This window comes from Lepidochelys kempii, chromosome 8 (genome assembly GCF_965140285.1).
Source record: "Lepidochelys kempii isolate rLepKem1 chromosome 8, rLepKem1.hap1, whole genome shotgun sequence".
Lineage (NCBI taxonomy): Eukaryota > Metazoa > Chordata > Testudines > Cheloniidae > Lepidochelys > Lepidochelys kempii.
Genome location: NC_136387.1, coordinates 54,744,088 through 54,762,330, shown reverse-complemented (window position 1 = coordinate 54,762,330; position 18,243 = coordinate 54,744,088). Strand labels below are relative to the sequence as shown.

General features: G+C 49.1%; 1 protein-coding gene across 1 annotated transcript in view; it reads left to right on the top strand.

Annotated features, from left to right (window-relative positions):
* The window catches only part of NMNAT2 (nicotinamide nucleotide adenylyltransferase 2), a 73,790-nt gene extending 57,634 nt beyond the window's left edge, over positions 1 to 16,156 (top strand). The window contains exons 5-11 of the mRNA XM_073356625.2: positions 3,434 to 3,560; positions 4,867 to 4,947; positions 5,756 to 5,800; positions 8,115 to 8,191; positions 14,345 to 14,446; positions 14,933 to 15,000; positions 15,624 to 16,156. Of these exons, the coding sequence (XP_073212726.1) occupies positions 3,434 to 3,560; positions 4,867 to 4,947; positions 5,756 to 5,800; positions 8,115 to 8,191; positions 14,345 to 14,446; positions 14,933 to 15,000; positions 15,624 to 15,726 (603 nt within the window). The 3' untranslated portion in view covers positions 15,727 to 16,156. The remainder of the gene's footprint in view (positions 1 to 3,433; positions 3,561 to 4,866; positions 4,948 to 5,755; positions 5,801 to 8,114; positions 8,192 to 14,344; positions 14,447 to 14,932; positions 15,001 to 15,623) is intronic.
* The last annotated feature ends 2,087 nt before the right edge of the window (positions 16,157 to 18,243 follow it).

Here is an 18,243-nt window from a genome sequence, read left to right as displayed (position 1 = left end):
TGAAGCTCACAAACCCTGAACAGAAATGGGACTTCCCACCACCTCTCCAGCTAATGACCTTAGACCATTATCCTACCCTCCAGCAACAGCAACGGGGAGGTTGGCATCAAAATGCCGCCCTGAGACTTGGATGAAAGGGACAAACAGGGCAGGGGTCAAGTGGGCAAAGAAAGGCAGGAGGAGGAACCAATTAAACAAACCGAGTTAAGAAGAAAAGCAGAAGGCTCGGCCATGCCACTGGCCTGCTGCAGTGCCAGGCAGGCAGGATCTGCAGGCATCACAGCAGGGGCAGGTTTAGAGGAAGCAGTTAAAAGAAGAGAAGGTGGAAGCTTCAGGCGTTTGGACAGGGAGTTTTCACCAGGTGTGTGTGTGGGGGGGGGGTAGGTGGAAGAAAGCGTGGAGGAGTTTTGATGGAGAAGCAGACAGGGGAGTGACTGAGGCTGGCACCACTGGCAGAGTGATGTTGGGGTGTCCACAGCTCAGTAAGCTAGTAGATCTGATGGCTAGGGAGGGGGTAAATGGAGAAGGCTTTAAAGGCAAAGACAAGGCACTCATGGGAGAGGGGGAACCATTGGAGGAATGCAAGCAGAGAAGTGATGTGATGAAAGTGCAAGTCAAGACGACCATTCTGGGGGTATTAACAGGATTGCCCTATGTAGGACATGGGAGGTAACTGACCTGCTCTACTCAGCACTGGGGAGACCGCAGCTGGAGTGCTGTGTCCAGTTCTGGGCACCACACTTGAAGAAAGATGTGGACAAATGGAGAGAGCCCAGAGAAGAGCAACAAATGGTAAAAGGTTTAGCAAACCTGACCTATAAAGAAAGCTTAAAAACACTGGGCATGTTTAGTCTTGGAAAAAGACAGCTGAGCACGGACCTGATAACAGTCTTCATCTATGTTAAGGGCTCTTATAAAGAAGACAGTGATCAATTGTTCTCCGTGTCCACGGAAGGTAGGACAAGAAGTAATGCGCTTAACCTACAGCAAGATTAGATATTAGGAAAACCTTTCTGACTTTAAGGGTGGTTAAGATCTGGCATAGGCTTCCCAGGGAGGTTGTGGAATCCCCATCATTGGAGGTTTTTAAGAAGAGGTTGGACAAACACCTGTCAGGGATGGTCTAGGTTGAGGGTCCTGCTTCAGTGCAGGAGCTTGGACTAGATGACCTCCTGAAATCACTTCCTGCCCTACATTTCTATGATTCTTTGACCCTAGTAGCAGTGTTGTGACTGGACTGAGGGAGGCAGTGTGGCTGGCAACCAGGCCAGAGAAGGGCAGATTACAGTAGTTGAGACACAAGATGAGGAAAGCCTGAACTCGTGCCTCAGCGGTCTGGACAGGCAGGCTAGGCTGAATATTGGGTCTCATACAACACTACTTCCCACTGCTGTTCTGCCCCTCTGGATCCTACCAGCCCCTGCCCCATGGAGCTGAACTGAAGGGAGGAGAGCTGATGTCTCACAGCGCTATCGTTACCTTGGGGGAACATTCCAGGAACAAGCCAAGTTGTTCTGAACCATTTCAAATCCACCCTCCAGTCAGATGAAATTTTTATGATGGTTCCAATTCCTCTGAAGGGAGACGAGTGGCGCGGATACTGCAGTAGCACGAGGGAAGGGATTATAGTGAGAGCTCAGGGTGGGCTGGATTCTCTCCCCCCCGCCCCTCCGCATTAACATTCCTTTAAAGTTCTTAGCTAGCAGGGCAGGAGCCACCCCAGGATTCCGCAGTTAATGAGGCCCCGTCTGTTCACTTCTTGCCTCCAGTTCGAAAGGAGCGGAAGGAAGGAGCAGCTGGGAGTGGCTCAGGAAATAAGATTTGACGCAAGAATGTGTGTTGAGTCCAGTCATTATTCTGCTGTCTTTCTCTCCTAGCATAGGGTGAGTTAGCAGCATTGCAGTCTTATCCTGGGCAACAACATGGGGGCGGGGGACCCAGAACGGTGCTAACTCGTTGCAGGGCTAAAACAATGCTTAAAGCCTGCCTGCCTCTTTGAGATGTGTGCAGCAATCTCCTCACAGAAGCAAATTCACACACAGTCAAATCGAGAGCCAGCTTTTCTATTCCTCTTAGGATCACGGCCTGAAAGGGGAATGTATGGCTCAGGGAACCGGCAGCTCATCTGAGCAGGAGCCTTTCACCTCTGGGAGTGGCTCCAATCTGGCACAGTTTGACACTGACTGAAGCCGACTGTGACCTAGCAGCTGTTCACAATGGCCTTTGTGAAATGACTTTGGAGAACTCAGCTCAGCTCCTAGTGCGCAGGTGGCTGCATCACAAAACCCACCACCAATTAGCACTAATTTGAAGTTAATTTATCATACTCAGCAGAGAAGACTGGATGGACCATAAGGCTGAAGGCCCCTCACATTCCAGAGATGGTCACGCAGGCACTCGGATATGATCATCACTGGCCAACACCCTTTTTAGCAGACTCAGCAAAGGGGATAAAGACTGAATGGGCCATGGAGACTGAATTACCCAGAGCCAGTCCCTACAGAACAGGGGAAGAGCATACCAATGTGGCAGCATGGGGGAAGCTGACACAGCCTTTCCCTCTGCCAACCTCATGGTGTGGGTATAGAGAGGTATTCAGTCCTCAGGGCTGCCAGGCTGACACCAAATTCACTTTAAAAGAACAGAGAAGGTTTGAAGTCTCCTGTTCCCATAAGGCCCATGTGTGCTTGGGGGGCGGGGGACAGAGAATCTCGAGTTATTAGAAAAAAATGAAATGGCAATGTATAAATCAGACTTGCAAAATTATCCAGCCTGGGCACCAAAATCTACTCAGGTGCCCTTTACTGTGATTGACAATCACGGAAAATCCAGTAACACTTTACCTGCCTGACAAAACATTACTCAGCTCTGGTGAGTGGGTGACTAGAATGTTGCCAAGCTGGTATAAGATCTGCGGGCGTGCGGACAGACATCATCTCCAGTGATAACAGCATCTCCCCTGTTGCTTAGCTTTGGCCTTCATCTTATACCTAAAATCCAGGAGAGGAATACTTGAAACCACACAATTGTCCTTATTAATTCACCTTAAGAGTTAAGGCGGCCATCAAATATACAGGGCTAAATGGGAGAGGGCATTTGGGTTAGTATTTTGTCAATACCAGTTTTTGAATTGTATCCTTATCATGGTTTTGCACAGATCAAGCTGGCCTCATTGCACGTACTAGAAATCATTCCAGTGGGTATCCTATTTGTGGAGATGCTTAGGGTATGCTGAGCGAGTCTCCCAGCCCAGGTCTACAGACGGGAACAGGAAGTATGAAATGAGGCTGGCTGTGTCTCCGAGTAAAGGCTGGAGAACGTTGTTAATTTGTGAGCTGTAGGGCTGGCTACCAAGCTAGAGTGAGAGATCTATGGCTGTGTTTCTGGCTCTGGAGTTGCATTATTGACTCCTTACATTTCATCCCCACCCTAGCGAGTGACTGGCTGCATCCTCTCCAATGTGAACACACCTTCCATGACCCCGGTGATTGGACAGCCCCAGAATGAGTCTCCACAGCCCATTTACCAGAACAGCAACATTTCCAACAAGCCCACTGCAGGTAGGTCACAGCAGAGGGAAGTAAGCTCTCCAAATGGAGCAGAGGCAAGCCCTGCAGACAGCACCAATCTGAAATCCCCAAACTTGTTCTCGCAGAGATGGGGAAGGGAAACAGACCTGTCCAAGAAACAATAAATGAAGGTTTCAGGTAAGACTGTCTATGGTTCCAAAATGTATAAATTTGAGTGAATTGAGATTCCAGACCCATGCAATTCAGCAACATTTGGGTTCAAGTTTGGAAAATGCAACCTACCTGTCACTGGGTCCTTTTACTATCTTCTCTCTCCCTTCCCCAACTCCTTATTGACTGGGATCTATCAGCAGAGTCCACTTGAGTGTCCACACAATTGGCACCGGGAGCAACATGGGAGAAAGACCAAACGGGCCATGGAGACTGAGTCCCGCTCCACAGCTAGAAGTGGTCTCTTCAGGTTCAAGTTAAGGTGCATAGGCAGAGTATTGGGAGGAAGTTCACACTGCCAGTGTCTATGCCTTACCTGTTCTGTGAATGAATAGAGGACTTCCCTTTCGAAGGGCTGTCACTCTGGCACTAAATCTACATGAAAAAGGTATCTTAAAATTGCCCCAAAACCAGGCCTGACCCTTAAAGTGGTAGAAGTGCCATTTCACGCCAATTTTTTTGCGTGTAAGTACTGCGTTTCACACTTAAATCCAATGATTAAGCACTCAGGGGGCTGTCTGAGGACATTTTAAATATGCTGTTACCTGTTTTGTATTTGCAATCATGGTCATTCCAGGTGCAGATTAAGCACAGTCCTGAGTGCATGTTGCACCGACAACTGCACACCTAGCTTCGTTAAAATCCAAATGGGGTGAAATTAAAGAGTTTTAAGAGGGGGCTGAAATCAAGAAACAACGATTATCTCCGTAGATTGAGGCTTTAGTAACCAAACCAGTAAGGGGCCATTTGCACCAAGTTGCTGATCAGATCCTTAGCAGAAAATATTGGTTTCTTTCCAAATCTTGGTGCGGGGAAAAAAGCTCTTCAGGATGATGAACGTCTACATGAAATAACTTCAATATCGCAACAAGACTCTAAACGAGTCATTCAAACAGACGGAGGTGAATACAAACAGTACAGAAGGTGGGGACAAGAGCTTATTGATTTAAGAACCCAGCCAGCAGAGACGGCCAGTGGGGATTCCCTCACACCCTCAGGGTCAAATGCCCTGTGTGTTCCGAGAGCTCTGTAGGGGAATAAAAGACAGGCCTTGTGCAGTGGGACATGGTTCTTGCAGGTAGCTCAGACTCTGAACCTGCCTTTTACCTATTCTCTCTCCCTCCAGCAAAGATCTTGGGGAAGGTGGGAGAAAGTCTGAGCCGGATTTGCTGTGTCCGTCCGCCAATGGAACGCTTCACCTTTGTGGGTATGTCATGAAAATGTAGATGCTTGCATTCATCTACGTTCCTCCCCACTCCGTGGTCTTCCCCTGCTTTCCTGCTTCACATCCAACCCAGTGCTGCAGTATCACTCGCAGCCAGATCCTCAGCAGGTGAAAATCAATGTAGATCCAGCAGTGGTGCTATGTCCATTTATACCAGCTGAGGACCAGGCCCCCACTCTCTCCCCGACAGCCTCTCCCTGGTTGTCACAGAGATTGTCAGGGGTTATGCCAAGATTCATTGCAGGTAGGCGCTCAGATCCTGCCCAGGATTTCCCTGGATGGCTCAGCAGGAAGAAGCATTAGTTTAACTAGGGAAATCTGCCCCGCTCGAGCCTGGCTATGCTAGGGGAAGAGGCACAGCGACTCCATGAGTTTGCAATGCCTGGATGTAGACAGACACCACCAAGGTGAAAGAATCCCTGGAAGTATTAACTCCAACCACTAACAGGAAATCTACATAGTCTCTCTCACCATAGATTGTAAGGCTGGATGATTCCTTTATGATCACTTGGCCTGACCTCTTGCACTACGCAGGCCCTAGACCCTCACCCAGCCATTCCCCTGTTGAGTGGGAGCAGATCTTTTAGAAAGATGCCCAATCTCCTTCAAAAGACTCTGAGTGATGGGGAACCCACCACCAGGTGCCAGGTAGACAGGTAGGCTGGTGGAGGAGGAATCCTGTTAACACTAAGGAGCCACTGCTGAACAGTTAAAGAGCCATCTCCCCTCCTGGGCACGCTCCGGCACGGATGCTCATTTGAAGCTTGGATTCTGGCACTTCTTTCTCTAGATGAGAATGCGAATTTGGGGACCGTGATGAGATACGAGGAGATTGGTGAGTATGTGCTGTTCTTCCCTCGGGAAGGCGGGGCCCTGCAAAGCGCAGAAGTGGGTGGCATGGGAGGGGCCACGCAGGGAACGGAGATTAACAGTCTGTTCTAGCGACCGAGCACAATGCAGGTGCAAAATTAGCGGACCGGGTCATTGCTCCCATTGGACACCAGGCATCTGGATTTGGGCTGACTCACAAGGGTGATGAACTGCCCTGGGCTGATTCCCATCCTCACTGGGGGGAGGACAGCATTGCTACAGGGTTAGAGAAGAGGACTGGGAGTCGGGACACCTGACTTCTCTTCCTAATTCTGACACTGACTCACTGTGACCTTGGGCCAGTCATTTAACTGCTCAGAGCCCCTAAGGTTGCATCTAAAGCTAGAGCTGGCTTTTGATGGCGTAGCTGTGTTGGTTAGGGATGTGATTTCATCTGGGAAATGGTGGGTAAGGTATACCAGCCAAAGAACTCACTTCCAGTATAAGCTGCGTCTCCACTAGCAGGGTTTGATGGTAGAGCTATCCCAGTATAACCCTTGCTAGTGTAGACAAGGCCAAAGAGGAGAGTCAAAATCTTACTTATCCACCATTGTAAGGTACTTTGAAATCCTCCAGTGGAAGTTGCTATACATGGTACAGCCTGTTCTAAGTGTTCCTTGCCCACCTCTCCCCACCCCCATTAAAGTAAGTCTCCGGCATTAAAGAAACACAGCAGGGCTGCCGTGTTAGCACAAAGAGAGTGTCCCTGGCCCAACTGCAGAAGAAAGGACTCAGCGCCAACTTGGTGAAAGTTGGTGAACAACTTTCAGTGTTCTCTAATGACGAATACCCTTCTCCCATCACACAAAATACCATGGAGAGCCTGGCATGAGCCACTCAGACTGAGACGCCCAGTTACCAGTGCGTCAGAAATTGGTCAGGCCCCTTCCGAAATGTTTTTCGCCCCAGCTGGTGAACAGAGAGTTAAGGGCATCTCCCACCAACCCCTCCTAACTCTGGCTGCCTCCAGTCCAATGGCGGAGGTGTCTAGCTCTTACAAATGAGGGAGTTCCTTTCAATATTCCTTTAACACACGGATCCATTTTGTGGCGTGTCCAAATATAAAAAACCCTTCGCATCCTTATAAGCCTCCCTGCACTTCACAAGCAGAGGCTAGCAGACCCCTGGCAGGAAGTATCCTGCTGAGGCTTCTAGACCAGTTTCATTGTTTACACTTCCCACCCCCCCACCCCCCGCTAGCTGTAAAGCAGCTTAAAAGCCTTAGAAATAGCATGGATAGCTCAGGCAGGAGATGATCACTGGAGCCTTCTATGCACCCCTATAAGTGTTAAGTGTTAACCCCGCCCAGAGTTCAGAAGTAGAGGAAAGTGCTGACTTCTATAGGTGGCTAAGACAGGGAGGATGTGCGGGGGGGGGGGGGGGGGGCTGCATTACATTGGGTGTTCCTCTATCCTTGCAAATTTAAGCAATATTGCTGCTTCCCTCTGGTGGCCAAAAGTGGTGATGTGGACAAAGAAATCTGTTCGGCAACACTCAGTTCTAACACTGACCACTTGCAGTTTCTGTGCCTTTAAATGTCCTAGGTTCTGAGGGTCAATAAGTAGAATTGTACACATCTCAGGAGTAAAATGTCAGCAGTTGTGCAGGTCAGCAAGCCACTTAGGGCTTGATCCAAACAGGGGAAGTTAAAGGGAGGACATGAAAGTCGATAACAGGTTTGCCCTGCAGCAAGCAAGTATCGGGGCTTTCTGGCAAATTCATCACTGTCATGGCAGAGTAAGGTACGTACTGGGGAGCAGTGGGACACCCCCATTAAAGACCCTGGTGTTAACCAGTTGTCTGGGTCCTTGTAATATCTAACAGAACTAATAGAATATCTGTCATTTTAAAGATCTCAAAGCACTTCTATACACCTACATACACAGGAATCACTTCTTTCCCCATGACATACTTTACACGGCACATGCACACATGCTGAAATGCAGCCATCTCTGGGGTGGAATGCAACAGCTGTTTAACTGCCCACAGCAATGCTGCACAGCAGTGTAGGAGAGGAAATGAAATGTTGTTTGAAACAACAGAGGTATTTAGGGTAGGCAGATGGTTTGGCCAGAGTACTGCACCGCGCTAACATCACTGTTCTTGCAGAAAGTGCGACAGGACCTTGAATAGCCACAAAGCGTCAGGCCCTGTTTTTTGTGTCTTACGGAAAGAGTCTCTCCAGCAGCACAGTGCAGGGGTTGTTGGTTCAGTAGTGTCACGGGGAAGCCATCAGCCCATGTCTCTGAATGTCTCCATTCTCTGCTCCCTTTCTTCAGAGCTTCGTATCTTATTGCTTTGTGGCAGTGACCTGCTGGAGTCCTTCTGTATCCCAGGCCTCTGGAATGAGTCTGACGTGAGTAGCCGCCTCCCACTGCATACAATCCATTGTGCACTGTTTCCTTCCCTCCCCTCTCATTTTTCTCGCCTCTTTGCTCTCTCCCACGGTGACCTTACATGTGGCATAACATTCCCAGGAAACAACTGAGTCAACTCACATGGGAGACCTTGAACAGTCTGCGTCTATCCCCCATTCCATCCTGCGCCCCCTTCTATTTCACACCCTGAGCTGAGCAAGCCATCCTGCTTCTGACTCTCGGGACCCACTCGGCTTTTATTTCAGGTTGGAGCCAAAAACTTTCCCTTTCACATCATGTTTTTCTCCCCACCCTTAGGGAGATGAGTGGCGGAGACAGCTGGGGACTGCAGCTACTTATGGCTAATTCTGAGGATGTAAGGAAAACTTTAAAGGCCATCTCCCAAACTCATTTTCCTTTATAAACAGATGCTGTTAAATAGATTTAGGCCATAAATTTGGAATATGGGGAGAGGCGTATAGGGGTTTACAAGATCCAATTTTCATGACACTAGAGGAAAAAGAAATGTAAATAAATCAAGCAAAACAGTGTTCGTGTAGTATAAACCTACCACTAATAATAATAATTCCAACCTAGCTCTTACATAGCACGACAGTGTTAGGAACCCAAACACAGCTGCCTTGTGCTAGGGCATGAGAACCAGGAAGTGAAACTGACCAGTCTCAGTTCACTGCCGGAACTGAATGAAAGGAGACATTATTACAGCATCCATGAGGAAAAGCAAATTAAATTGGTGAAATTATTTCTTCTAATCTGTGTTGCCTTAAATGCATGTTACCATCTTTAAATTTTTTTTTTTTACTTTGGCAGATTATTTTGTCTTTAAAGCTGAGTGCTGTGTTGCCAGCCCCGAATAGTCTAAATCACGAGTCAGCCCTCCCCGCCCCATAATGAAAATTAGTTTAAAAATCTCATGATTTTTTAAAAAAATTGGGGGGTTGGGTTTTGGCTGCGGGCATCTGGCATTTTTAGTGCCCACTTGGTTCACATTTTCAGACATTTTCTCTGCAACCATGAGGGCTAGATGTTGACTTTTTAAATTATGACCGCTGAGATTCTCACAGTCATCTGACTCCAAGGACTGGTGCTTTAAGTAAAAACATCAAATACCACAAGACTCATGCTAAAATAACAAGAATCCGCAACACTACATGTGGAGCAAAGGATCATTTGATGTGCTTTTCTAATACACCCATCAATATCGGGGCTCTGGTACTTACCAATAAAAGTAAGAATGTGCCTAGGTCATCATAACCCAGTTTATCATCAAACTGACCCCATTCACCACCTAAGGTTTCTCCTAATTTGAGTGACAGATAGCAACAAACATAATTTAAAGCCACTACATTAATACTCTTGCTAGCTAGAAATTCCACCTCCAGCAAACCTATCCATGTTCATGGATTCCGAGACCAGATGCAATGATCGTGATAATCTAATCCCGTGGTTTTCAACCTTTTTTCATTTGCAGACCCCTAAAAAATTTCACATGGAGGTGCGGCCCCCTTTGGTCCACAGACCATCTTAGACATGGTCTGTGGACCCCCAGGGGTCCGTGGACTGCAGGTTGAAAACCACTGTCCTATAGTAATGACAACCTTTTGCAGACCTCTTAGACATGGTCTGCAGAGCCCCCGAGGTCCGCGGAACACAGGTTGAAAACCACTGATCTAGTACGATCTCCTGTATAATATAGGCCATGGAACTTCCCCCAGATAATTACAGATAACATTGTCAACACAACAGAATTCTATTTTAAGGACCAAGGACCGAGTCCAGCAAAGCCTGTAAGCATGTGAATAATCTGTTCCCTGATAGCATAAGTGTAATTTTTAGAGTAAGGTTTTCAGGTGTTCCTGGAACTAGGAGTTCAAAATTTGCTTTCCATGATTATTCTGTATTAATCACATATAATCTGCTGTTTCCTTGAATGTTTCCCCCAATGAATTCATGTACTAGAATATCTGCAAAAGGGAACACAAAACAGATGCAAACATCGTGGCTGTAAATGCATTTTTGGGAGAGAACATGCTAGGAAATTGGATTTGGGGAGAATATTTGCCTAAGCTTTGCCCATCTGTCCAGATGATCACTTTTGTCAGAGCCAGAAAATACTGAACTACCTAAATCAGACACATGCATAAAAGCAACGGCTCCATCTTGCAAGGACATAGCTAGTTCTGCTAGATGTTCTAATGCCAAAGCAGGTCAGACAGGTCTTACATGACATGTCCATAAGTTGTTACATTCTGTCTCAACTGACCTGAGGGGAGCTCAGGAAGGGGAGAGATTTCCCTCCTACCTTTGAACGCGGCAGACATGTTTTCCAGTGAAATCCTTTGTTTGGTGTTATAGGAGACACAGAAAGATATGTGGTCCTACCCGAAGAATTTAAAACCGACACAGACAAGACAGATCAGACATGCTGGGAGACCCAGAGGGAGGTTCAAGCGTTGCTCTTTTCCTTGTTATTGACTGGGCAACAGTGTTACTGAAGTGGATGATTGTTAGCTGGCTTTGTGGGAGAGGAGAGTTCTAAGCAGGTGTTTGAATCAAGGGAAGGAGAGGCCTTCCTGAACAGCAACACAGAGGGAGTTCCAGGCCTAAAGGGCTGTGTGAAAGGAAGATAAGAGGTGTGGTGGGGTGGGGTTCATTGGCAATGTGGCACAGTCCTTGAAGACTGACTGAGAAACTTAGACTTGGTGAAGAAGGCTACAGGAAGTTTGTGCAAGGGCTTGGAGGAGAGCAACATGGTCAGAACAGTGGACATGGAGGAAGATAATTGTGGGATATGTCTACACTGCAATGTAAGCTCAGGGTTCGAGTTCAGACTTAAGCCTAACCCTCTTGCTTCCATCTACACACAAAGTGCACTAAACTGTGGCTCAGAGCTAGGTCCCAGGACCCCATGGGACCCAGGGTTCAAGCCCTATTGCTTTGCAGTGTAGACACAACTCCACTGAACTTGCGCTCTGGGAGTCTGCCAAAATTATCCCACAGTCCCACGGGCCGACTTTCTTTGTCCTCTGAACAGTCAAGTTTGGTGGACTGTCAAGTTTTCCCCCACAATGCACCACAAACAAAGGGCTAGAGCAGCCACATTTTGAGAGGGCACTAGGAAGCCTGGGATAGGGGTGGCTGGACTTGGACCTGCATAATGAAGCCTAGACGCTGCAGCCCCAGTTTGGGACCCAGATTTCAACAATTCCTAACCTGGGGTTACACATGAACAAAGACACTCAAGCCCTAGGTTAACAAACCCAAGATCTGCTAACACAAGGTCAGCTAACCCTGGGCTTATATTGCAGTGTATGGGGTATTCCACATTACAACGTAAACCCAGGGTTAGTGGGACTCAAGTCAGTTGACCCTGCATTACAGAACTCAGGGCTTGAGCGTCTACAATGATTTTTAACCTGACATTAACCCAGGCTCAAACGGGGGCTCTGGCATCCTCACTGTAGCTCGCAGACCCAAGTCAAGCCAACCATATCCCAGATTCCCTACTGCCCTCCCACAATGTGGCCTCTCTAGTCTTTGGCTGTGGTGGACTGTGGGAAAACTTGACTGTCCACCCCCCATGTGGCAGGAAGTTTGAACAGCCTGCTGAGCAGTCATTTTGGTCAGTGTGCTCCCAGCTACCAGAGCCAGCAACATGGAGGAGGCACCTTTTGAAGAACTTCTCATGTTTGCACTTGTACTCCTGTGTCAGGAAATGGGCAGTGCTTCTGTGAGACGTTGGTGGACATTTCAGCAGTGTTTTCTGACCCACCAAAGCCACCTGACAAAACTTGTGATGGAGGAGGAGGAGGAGGACACAGACATGGCCGATGCAAAGTGGCTGAAGCTGCTGATGGCACTCTGTACAGCCGCTGGTGACTTGGGCTTCTGGAGCAGGGCCACAAGCACAGCCTGGTGGGGTAACAGCATCATGCAGACCTGAGATGACCAGCGGGGTGGGAGGTGGAGGGGGGAGGGAGAGAAGAAGAAACACAAAGTAAACTACATTTCTGGGGCTTTGTGAGCAGTTTGCCGTGACACTCCGCCATAAAGACGCGTGCATGAGGGTGGCCATTCTGGTCCAGAAGCAAGTTGCTATAACCGTCTGGAAGCTGGCTACCCCAGACTGCTACAGGTCCATTGCCAACCAATTAGGTGTTGGAAAGTCCACTGTGGGTAAAGTGGTGGCAGAGGTTTCTGGGGCAATCAGGCGTGTGGTTTACCCCAAGGTGGCAGCCATAAGTGATATTGTGGAAGTAATTGTTGGCTGTGAGAGAATGGGGTTTCCAAATTTTGGGTGGGTATCAGGGGAGAAAGCTGGGAAATGGGGAGGACCCAGGAGAGGAGGATAATCTAGATGAGGAAAGAACAAAGTCTGGACAAGAGTGGAACACACACACTGGACCACCAGAAAATGGCTTTGGGAGTTGTCTTTGAACCAGTGCCAGATGATCTCTAAAGCCAAATTTCTCTGGCATCCCACACTGAGTACTCAAGCAAACAAACTTCTAACATGGATACAGTGAGATCAACAGAGAGACTCTATTTCAGCAACTATGTCCAGTCTAGGAAACAGCAGCCACTCCCTTCTCCTGCTCTGCAACTGGGCAAACCAGAGAGGAAACCCCGAGAAACGAATTGCTTTGTGAGCTGCTTTTCCATCCGGACATGACTCTAGGAAATCAATTCACAGACTGAAAAATAATGGATCATTTTGTAATTTGAGGGCTTAAATTAAGGCACCTAATCCTGCATTTCAGTGCTCAGACCTGCGTTTCAGTGCAGCAGATCAGTGCTCAGTCTAATAATTTCAGCTGGTCTGAGTGCTAAGGGTCAAAATTGGGTGCTCTAATTTGGACCCTAAGTTTGACCCTTGTGATCCCACGCAAAATAGGACTGGATTCTGGGGGGAAAGCAGCCCAACACCCTCCCCTTCAATTAAAGTACAGGAGGGAGTGAAGACAGCAGCTCACTGCCGATTCTGCTTTGCTTGCTGCAAGCAGCACCTGCTTAGAGGAATAACATTTGTATCAGGTAAAGATAATGCTGTTTAGCAGGTGGCCATTTATTTGCTCAGATATTTCCTGATATGCTCAGAGTACTAAGTTGTGGGGAGTTGTCTGAAAGGAGAAAGTGCTTCAAAGAGCTGGTCAAGATGTCGTCTCACCTTCCACTGAAGGTGCACAGCTTCCATTCGCCAAAGTGGGGCAAAGCTTTGGGGTTCTCTCTGACTCCTCGCTAAGCTTGGATGAAACTAGCATCAGTTTCCCAAAATGCCTTCTTCCACCTCTAGCTTACTAGGCATCTTCACACCTTCCCCCTTCAGGCGAGGACCTGAGCACAGCACTCCACGCCTTCGTCACCTCCAGACTGGGTTGCTGTAACTGAAGCTGAATGTGGAGAGAGAGGATGCACAGGCATGAATGTGGCTTCACCTTCACCATGGCTTAGGCCACAGTGAGCACATCAGGCATGTGCTCAAGTCCCTCCACTGGCTCCCAGTCAGTTTATGATGCCAATTTAAGACCTTGGTCCTAGTTTTCAAAGCAATGAATGGCTCAAGCCCCAACTACCTCAAAGGCTGAATTTTGATTTAGGAACCCCCAGGACAGCTGCGCTCCCCTGGGCCAATGCAGATCACAAAGCCGAGGATGAAGCAAGTGAGAGCTGGGGCCCTCTTGCAATCATTTCGAGCTAGCATGCTAAAACATAGCGGTGCAGCCGCAGCTGTGCAAGGGGCTAGCTGCTCCAAATACATAGCTCGGTGGGATCATACTCAGGGCAGCTAGCGCCTCCTGCCCCTCGCACCACCCCAGCTACATTTTATTTTTAGTGCACTAGTGTAGGTGTGGGTCCTTGAGCTAGAATTTATACCTCCAACTGGCAGTGTAGACATCCCCTGGGAAGCTGCCAATTAGCCTCCTTAATGACATTCATGTTTCTGGCAAAGACTTCCCAGGAAGTTTGCAGAAAGAGGGTAAGTTAAGACTTAGTTCCTTCAACACATCACAGAATATTTCAGTGCATCTTTTGTTTGAGTCAGGGACCTGCAAGCTGGTTCCTGGGCCAGCGTCGCCCTGGCACGGGAGGCTTAGAAGGTTCTGAAACGTCCCTCTTTGCATTGCTCCCAGATGGAGGTGATTGTCGGGGACTTCGGGATCGTGGTGGTGCCCCGGGACGGCACAGACACAGACCGGATCATGAACCATTCCTCAATACTCCGCAAGTACAAAGTAAGTGACTTCACACAACACAGACATTCCCTGCATCGTGGCTGGGACTGGGTCCGCTTGGCCTGGCTCTGCCTTCTGCCCCTGGTTTCTTACTGCGCCGTTGGGGGACAGGCCAATGGGCAGGGTGAGCTGGCTGTGCAGTGGCAGCTACGAAGCTTTACCGCTGCACCACTTCCATAAAGCAGCACCAGTACCTGCAAGTGCTCCCAGCCTCTGCATCCAGGGAGACATTCATCCCTGTGCACAGGACCAGTGTGAGGCCTGTGTGTCACTTACATCTTCAGGGCTCACAGGCCTTGTTCCAGACCTCAGCGACTGGGATGGAGAACCCAGAAGCCCTCTCACCATCCCCAAGGAAGTGCCCAACTCACCTCTGGGCACTACTGTCCTCATGGCCAGAGACCCCGACATGCTGGGTGCACAAGCCATGAGGAGCAGAGGGCTGAGGTCAGTCATGTTAATTTGCTCTTCTCATTTTCACCACAGAACAACATCCTGGTCGTGAAGGATGACGTGAACCACCCGATGTCTGTCGTCAGTTCAACCAAAAGCAGGTGCGTGACTCAAAGGGCCTCCTGCTGCAGGGTACAGAGACCCGCCCCACCCTCTCATCTCCCATCCAGTGGATCCAAGAATTTTCCACAATCCACCACAAACATTTCCCCATCTATCTAGATACTTACATGGCCCTATCTCCATAGTATCTGAGCACCTCATAATCATGGATCCATCCTGTAAGGGAGGGAAGTGGTCTGATCCCCTAGTTACAGATGGGGAACTGAGGTATGGAGCGATTAAGTGACTTTGGTCACACAGGAGGTCAGTGATGGAACAGGGAATTGAACCCATGTCTCCTAAATCCAGTGCCTTAACCACTGTGCTGTCCTCCCTCGCCAGTCTCATCCTGTCCACTTGCATTGATCTCACATACATTCAGACCAATGGCTCCTTTGGCTAAAATGTTACTGTGTGCATACGTGTGAGAGACAGTAACCCTCATAAATGCACCCTTCACTGTGGAGCTGTGAATAGCTCCTCCATGGACTGAGCTCACATGGAGCCTGATTTGAGCCCTATCCAAACACCTGCTTCCTGTTGGGGAAGAGAAAACGGTCTGGGGCAACATGGGGTGGGTAACTGGCAAGCGCTGACTCCCTCTGTTCTCTTTGCCCCCCAGACTGGCCCTGCAGCATGGGGATGGACACGTTGTGGATTACCTGTCTCAGCCCGTCATTGACTACATCCTCAAGAGCCAGCTATACATCAACGCCTCTGGTTAAAGCCTGAGGTGCTGCAGCAAGGCAGCCCCACCGCCCCACTTCTCTCCAGCTCTCCATCACACTTCTCGCTCTCTGTGTGTCTGTCTCTCTCTCTCTCACGGCCTCCGGTGCGTCCGCCTGTCTCACTCACTGACTCTAGCGCTCGATAGTGCAGGAATCTCCAGGGAGCTGTGGGATACCCCAATGGTACACATCTCAGCAATCTGCTTCGGAGAACCCTTCCCCTTCATACACCGGGGGCAGGGGGTACAGTAAATAGAGATGTACCCAGCATGCTGTAGGGAGGTGGCTCTGGTGTCCACCTTCCCAGCATGCCCTAGGGAAGTGGCCCTGGTGTCCACCTTCCCAGCATGCTCCAGGAACAGGGGCTTGGTCTTTTCCCATCCTACGGCACTTACGCTAAATAAAACACGGTGGATCTTTTTATTAATAGTTTTAGTGTGAGCCCCTTGGCCTCATAACATGACGCACTATGTCCGTGCTTGGCAATGGGAAATCCTAACCCACTTGGCTCAATGCCCAGACTCGAGCTAGGCTGAGAGCTCTGCTCAGGCCACTTATGGGACAGTTTAGCTCTGAAGTAAAAAAGAACTGTGAAAATTCTGAAAGGGTTTTCTGGAGCTAAGGCTCCCGGGGCAGGGGGGGGGGCGGGGGAAAGCACACCTCAGCCTGGCAGCAATTGCTTCTGCTGTAGATATTCATGGGGGGGGGGGCTCCTTTAATCTTCACTTGACATGAACCTGGTCACTCCAGGATGTCCCTTAAGTGGTCATGCTGTGTTTGAGTCACAGATGGAGGGTACCTGACCCAGATCCTAGAAAGGAACCTGTCATACCAGACTAGATCATGGGAACTCAAAAGCAAACAGCAGCCGAAGATCACTGGTTGTGCTTCTTTCAAGCCCAACCATTAGATTTCATAGCATCCATGTCCCTTCCACAACATGGCAGCATCTGTCTGTGGGATGCTGACGGGGGAGAGGCTCTGTAACCTGCTATTTACCAACAGTCAATACACGTCTTTCTGATCAACAGGCATCATATCCTGCTGTGCAGGGAGGCACATAGGTCTCAGCGGGGGTTACAATGATATGTCAAAAGGGGCCGATGAATTCATTAGCAGGGAGGGGGGCTGCCATCACAGCTAACCCCTGAGCAAACTTGCCTTATACAGATGCAGGTGGGTAGAGCATAGCTCTCAGGGATCTCATTTGATCTATAGGCACAAGCTGCTCCCTTCATACCCGACCCCTGGGATCTACTTGCTGGCACTTCCCTGGCTAGTATGATCTCCACTCCTGCCTGCCTCCCTCCCTCTCCCCCTCCTCTCTCCCAGACTGTGGGGTTCAAGCTGCCCGTGAGGAGTCTGTTAAAAGCCTGAGAGCTCTGGGGCTTGCACCTTCCCCCGTCTCCTGCATGCCTCTTTCCAGACAAACCGCTCTTGTGCTTTGCTGGCCAGGGCTGGGGTTGTAGCACATTGGGCCAAATGCTGGCAAGGGGAACAGATGCAAGGGGGACATACACTGGCCAAGAAATGCTGAGAGTGGGTTGGAAGGAGCAGGGATGTTTAAGAGACACAAAGGCCTCATACTGGCCCCGGCAAGCAGGTTGCTGTGCAGGGTACCACTGACTTGCAGAGGACTCCCGGCCTGTGACACTGTGTGCTCTGGAGTTATTGCATCATTAGAGAGGAAGGCAAAGCCCAGTTTTAGGTTTCATCCTTCCGCTTTTCCAGTTAGCCCTTTTATTTGGAGTTTAGCTGCTTGTCTTTAGTTCTCAGGCACCTGCCATTACTTCCCTGCTATGCTTGTGCTAACCTGGGCTGTTTCAACCCGACTGCATTCCTGTAACAAGGTGCTGTAGCTATTCTCCGCTGGTTTCTCTGCATTCCCACCAAGGTGCCATGAAAAGCAGGAGGGCACTAGAATCCCAGCCAGGGAACTTGCTGCTTGTGCCCCTTGGAGGGCTGTGATCCTCCGCAGGGAGAGGGAGCATTTCAGGGAAGGACCTTAAAGCAAAAGCCCTTAAAGGGTTGCAATGAAGCACAACCTGCTCCAGTGGAAGCTTCAAAGAGAAGATGCTGCACTAGATTTGGTGACCCGCTGCTCCACGCAGCCATCTTGCTTGCTGTGAACTCACTATCACCAGTTACCAAGAGAAGCCAGAGTCCAGGAAGGCGACTCTGTCATGGCAAATCACTGCTGTCAGCCCTTCAACCAGAATAACACTTACCATTTGTAAACTCATTGCAGTTTATTGCGCTTTACAGGAAGTCAATGATCAGTCTTCAGAGGTAGGTATTGTCACCCCCATTTCACGGAGGGAAAGTCAGAAATCCAGAGGTTAAGTGACTTACCCAAGGCCCAGAAAAAAATCAATGTCAGAGCAGGGATCAGAACCCAGGAATCCCTTGGTCCCTGCTCAGACCACAAGCCCATTCCTGTCCTATTAGAAAGGCAACAGGATTGTCAGTGGTACTACCAGCAAGCGTTCCCTTCCCAGGCTTTTATCCCCACCT